General features: G+C 42.1%; 1 protein-coding gene across 1 annotated transcript in view; it reads left to right on the forward strand.

Moving 5' to 3' along the window:
- The window catches only part of plvapb (plasmalemma vesicle associated protein b), a 28192-nt gene extending 23305 nt beyond the window's left edge, over positions 1-4887 (forward strand). The window contains exon 6 of the mRNA XM_072594403.1: positions 2139-4887. Coding sequence (XP_072450504.1) covers positions 2139-2151 — 13 coding nt within the window. The 3' untranslated portion in view covers positions 2152-4887. The remainder of the gene's footprint in view (positions 1-2138) is intronic.
- Positions 4888-6000: the final 1113 nt, after the last annotated feature.

The raw sequence follows: 6000 nt of genomic DNA on the forward strand, positions 1-6000 counted from the left end.
GAAGAAGGTTACCTCAGATTACAATGGAATCTTGATCAGATGGGCCAATGGGCTGAGAAGTGGCAGATGGAGTTTAATTCAGATAAATGTGAGGTGCTGCATTTTGGGAAAGCAAGTCTTAGCAGGACTTATATTCCTAATGGTAAGGTCCTCAGGAATGTTTCTGAATAAAGAGACCTTGGAGTGCAGATTCATAGCCCCTTGAAAGTGGAGTTGCAGGTAGATAGGATAGTGAAGAAGGCGTTTGGTATGCTTTGACAAAGGGTCAGTTACACTCGAAACATCAGCTCTTTGCTTACAGATGCTGCCAGACATGCTGAGATTTTCCAGTATTTTCTCTTTTCGCTTAGTATGCTTTTCTCTATTGGTCAGAGTATTGAGTACAGAAGTTGGGAGGTCATGTTGCGGCTGTACAGGACATTGGTTAGACCACTTTTCAAATATTGTGTGAAATTCTGGTCTCTTTCCTATCAGAAGGATGTTGTGAAACTTGAAAGGGTTCAGAAAAGATTTACAAGGAAGCTTCCAGGGTTGGAGGATTTGAGCTATAGGGAGAGGTTGAAAAAGCTGGGGCTGTTTTCCCTGGAGCATCAGAGGCTGAGGGGTGACCTTATAGAAGTTTATAAAATCATGAGGGGCATGGATAGGGTAAATAGACAAAATCTTTTTCCTCGGGTGGAGGAGTCCAGAACTAGAGGGTATAGATTTATGGTGAGAGGGGAAAGATATAAAAGAGACCTAAGAGGCAACCTTTTCAAACAGAGGGTGGTACGGGTATGGAATGAGCTGCCAGACAAGTGATGGAGGCTGGTACAATTGCAACATTTAAAAGGCATCTGGATGGGTATATGAATAGGAAGGGTTTGGAGGGATATGGGCCGGGTGCTGGCAGGTGGGACTAGATTGGGTTGGGATATCTGATCAGCATGGACAGGTTGGACCGAAGGGTCTGTTTCCATGCTGTACATCTCTATGACTCTATAACTCCAGTTTCCTGACCTCTCTCTAAAATCCTTCAACCTGTTAGTAATTAAACATCTATCTATCCCATCCTTAAATTTATCCAGTGTTCCATCATCTACTATACTCTGGGGGAGTGAATTCCACAGATTCACAACCCTTTGGCAGAAGTCATTTTTCCCTATCTCTGTTTTAAATCTGATATCCCTTATCTCAAAACTCTGGTCTCTTATTGTAAAAAAAGAAAGATGCTGGAAATCAGAAATTTCTGGCAAAGTTCTGGCAGCATCTGTGAAGATTAGATTCCCTAAAGTGTGGAAACAGTCCCTTCCGCCCAACAAGTCCACACCGACCCTCCAAAGAGTAACCCACCCAGACCCTTTCCCTCTGACTAATGCACCTATCGCGATGGGCAATTTGACATGGCAAATTCACCTGACCTGCACATCTTTGCACTGTGGGAGGAAACCAGAGCACCCAGAGGAAACCCACACAGACACAGGGAGAATGTGCAAACTCCACACAGTCAGTCACCCGAGGCTGGAATCGAACTTGGGTCCCTGGCGCTGTGAGGCAGCAGTGCTGCCCTCGAGAAAGCAGAGTCAATGTTTCAAGTCCAGAAATCCTTCTTCAATCATTAACTCTGTTTTCTCTGTTTTTGTCCCATCACCCAGTAATAGCCAAAGAAATATGGATGGATGTGGAGGTGGGGGTTTGAATGGAGGAACTCTGTTTAATTTCAGGTCCAGAGTTGGGAGAGAAATCGGAAACGCAATGGGATTGGATAATGAGGTGGAATGGGTGAATGGGATAAGTGAGTGATGTAGTGAGAAAAGAGCAGGATGGAATGTTGGGAATAGGTGTTATCATGAGAAAAGCAACCAGATTGGAAGTTGATTTAGGGCACTGGGTGCCATGGCACTATTCATTTCTTATCCCTAATTACCAACAGCCCAAAACCAGAGTCCTGCTCAGACCCAGACAAGTTCCCATTTCCCGAGAACTTGAATGAGCTGAGTGTAAATGGATAGGATTGAGTGGAAATTTCTGATGGAGCGTGTGAAACCACTTTGTAGCATAAGGATATAACCCAGGGTAAGCATCGGAATTGAGCAAACCTTCAAATGATCTGAAACAGGCAAAAATAAATGAAAGATAAAAATGTTTCTGTTTTACAGAATGACAGGGTAGATGGAATGAAGACAGATGGAGTGGATGGAGAACATTGGAACCTTGGACAATTAGGGAACACCATCCCATAACCCTACAGCTACATTCAGTGGAAACCTGACGTGCTCATCTACCTCATTGGTAGACAAAGTTAATTCAGACCCCTTGTGTAGACAACAGTCACAAACAATGTTACTTTTGAGTCAAGATTAGCGTGGTGCTGGAAAAGCACAGCAGGTCAGGCAGCATCTGAGGAGCAGGAAAATTTATGTTTTGGGCAAAAGCCCTTCAGCAGGAAGCTCTTCCTGCTCTTCGGATGCTGCCTGACCTGCTGTGCTTTTCCAGCACCACTCTAACCTTGATTCTGATCTCCAGCTTTTCAGTACCAACTTCTGCTGAAGTAACTATTGAGTGGAGTGAGAAGGAAAGTGTCCTGGAATGATTGCTTTGAGTAGACTGATTTTGAATCTTGAACATTTTACCCCAAAGAGGATTGAGACAGAAATCATTGCATCATTTGAGTGAAAATTATTTGATGTAAAAGCAATTACCGAACCATGAAGATTAGGGGATTAGTTAGGGATTAATAGATGGTTATGGAGAGAGACCGATGGGATTAGTTAGGGATTAATAGACGTTTATGGAGAGAGACCAGTGGGATTAATTAGGGATTAATAGATGGTTATGGAGAGAGACCCGTGGGATTAGTTAGGGATTAATAGACGTTTATGGAGAGAGACCCGTGGGATTAGTTAGGGATTAATAGAACATTTATGGAGAGAGACCAGTGGGATTAGTTAGGGATTAATAGATGGTTATGGAGAGAGACCCATGGGATTAGTTAGGGATTGATACAGGACAATGGGAACACCACTGGACAGGGGCATTACTTTAGGGAATATTATGGGATTATGGGGAGAGCCTGGGGAAATGGGATTAGTTATGAGATTGATACAGGACAATGGGGAGAGATCAGAGCTTTGGGGAAACAGAGCAGGGTATTGGGATTTATTTGTGATTGATACAGGGCTAAGGGTAGAACATAGGTCACCAGGATCAGTTTGGGATTGATAAAGGGCAATGGCGAGATAGAGCAGGGCAGTGTAATTTGTTGGAGTATTGACACAGGGCTATGGGCAGAGCATTGAGCAGTGGGATCAGTTTAGGGATTCATTCAGGGTAATCAGGAGAGAGCAGGACAGTGGAATTAGTTTAGGAATTGATCTAATATGCATCCAGCAAAACTACAATAAATTAAAATATTGTGCAGTGCTAGAAAAATGACTGGTTCCCAGGAACTCTCCTGTGTTAATGATTCCGCTTATTTCCTGTCCTCATTGCAGCTTTCCTGACTCACTGTCAGGTATTGGAAGTTTAATTTAGGATTTGCCGACCAGTGAGACCACACAGATATAACCTTCTCTTCCAAGCCTTGCAGTAATGAAATCCAATAGATAAGAAGTCTAAACAGAGTAGTTTTGTTTGGGTAATATTAGATTGGCAGAGTTTAATGCTACCTCAGACCCTGGGGTTATAGCTATGTGGGACATGCCTGGTATAAATGGATTGTTTCACATAAGGCTTCATTGCAGAAGCAGAATTTGGTAAAGGCTGGTCTGAGTAATGATCAGTATAACTGGATTCCACTCTGTGTGTCTGTGTGGCAGTGTAATTGTGTGTGTGTGTGTGTCTGTCTGTCTGTCTGTGTGTGTGTGTCAGTGTGAGTGTGTGTGTCAGTGTGACTCTGTGTGTCAGTGACTCTGTGTGTGGGGGGGACAGTGTGATTGTGTGTGTGTCAGTGTGACTGTGTGTTTCTGTGTGGGGCAGTGTGATTTGTGTGTGTGTGTGGCAGTGTGATTGTGTGTGTGTTGGTGTGACTGTAGGTGTAAGTGTGACTGTACATCAATATAATTGTTTTCATTATATTTTCCTCCATGTATTTGGCTAATTCCCTAATCACTTGTGGCTGAGTGTAAAGTGTGAATGTGTAAATTTAGGCTCACACCCACTTGTTGTTAAAATTTGTTCCCTAAAAGAAATAAATGAATGGAGTGCTGTGACTGGTGTTAATGAATGTTTATAAAGCAATGGATGTTAATTCATCATTTTTAACCAAACATTCAATGTTATCTCTGAGATAGTAACCAAAGGTTTTAACCAATAAACATGAACTAATGTTAGCAACCAACATATATAAACCAGTGAATGTTTAATCATTGTGTTATTTTCTGAACTAATAAGTGTTAACTAATGGATGTAACTCCATTTCCCTCTGCCTCTCCCCAAAATTACTGGTTGAATTTTGACCTTGTAACCCACAGGTTATGAATTCAATGACTGAAACACTGGTTATTAGAGTTATAGTTACTAGAGTTATATTCTGTACCTGTTCTTGATTTAATAGCAATTTACTAAGTACATTTATTTGTGGCTTTTTTTTTGAAGATTGTAATTATTAGATTTGCTTGGTATTATAGTGTCTGCAGCATGTACATCTCCATTGTATTTCTCAGCCCCTCTCCCCATATACCAGACTAACCACTATACATATGATCTCACTGTCATCCTCCTGCGTTCCGGCTCTGGATCAGTTTAACCTGTTCTCTGCCTGAGGGCTGCATTTGTAAGATCAAAATAGAGGCCAGGAAGACGGAGAAATTTTATGAAACTAACTTGGGGCTTTGAAAATTTTGGAATTTCATGTTATCAGCTTTTATGTTGTTCACTCAAAACAAATAAAAATATTAACTCAATAAATGAGTGTGTTAAATGCTGCACTGGCTGCTATGTACCACATCATTGCACTTGAACAGAGACTATGCATGTGCGTGTACATATACTAACATGTACAGAACACAGTTACACACATCAACATATTCACACCAGATTGAATCCAGAGCCTCCTTCACAATACAAGCCCACTGAGGATAAAACTCATGGTTCTATCTGAAGCTGCAAATGTTATGGAGAGATGAGGTACTCTAGAGATTGAGCAGTGATTAGGTGATGCCAAGGAAGATTGGGAGAGTGGGATGTCATTCACCCTGTCCAGTCTGTTCCACCATTCATTCAGATCATGGCTAGTCTGTATCTCCCCCTCATTCACCCAGCATTCCTACATAAACTTGAATTTGAAAGGTTTGAGTTATAAAGAAAGGCTGAATAGACTGGGACTTTTTTTACTGGAGCGTAGGAGGTTGACAGGCGATCTGATAGAATTTATAAAATAATGAGAGCTATAGATAGAGTTAGTGGTCGTTGTCTTTTCCCTGGGGTGGGGAATTTCAAGACTAGGGGGCACATTTTTAAGGTGAGAGGAGAGAGATTTTTAAAAATGAGGCAAATTGTTTACACAGATGGTGGTTTGAGTGTGGAATGAACTTCCTGAGGAAGTGGTGGATGCAGGTACAATTACAATGTTTAAAAGACTTTGGATGGATACATGAATAGGAAAGATTTGGAGGGATATGGGCCAGGAGCAGGCAGGTGGGACTGGTTTAGTGTGGGATTATGTTCGGCATGGACTGGTTGGACCAAAGGGTCTGTTTTTGTGCTATATGACTCTCTAATTCTGACCTTCCACCTTTTTACTGATGATCAAGAGTCGACTGATGGGTCAGTATTTGGATGGCTTGGACTGGTCCTGCATTTTGTGTACAGGACATACCTGGGCAATTTTTCATATTGTTGGGTAGATGCCAGTGTTGTAACTGTACTGGAAGAGTTTGACTGGGGAGCAGCAGGTTTTGGAGCGCAAGTCTTCAGTGCGACGACCAGAATGTTGTCAGGACCCACAACCTTTGCAGTATCCAGTGTCTCTAACCATTTCTTGATATCACATGGATTGCTGGTTTCTGTGATGCTGGGACC

This window comes from Chiloscyllium punctatum, chromosome 24 (genome assembly GCF_047496795.1).
Source record: "Chiloscyllium punctatum isolate Juve2018m chromosome 24, sChiPun1.3, whole genome shotgun sequence".
NCBI classification, from domain to species: domain Eukaryota; kingdom Metazoa; phylum Chordata; class Chondrichthyes; order Orectolobiformes; family Hemiscylliidae; genus Chiloscyllium; species Chiloscyllium punctatum.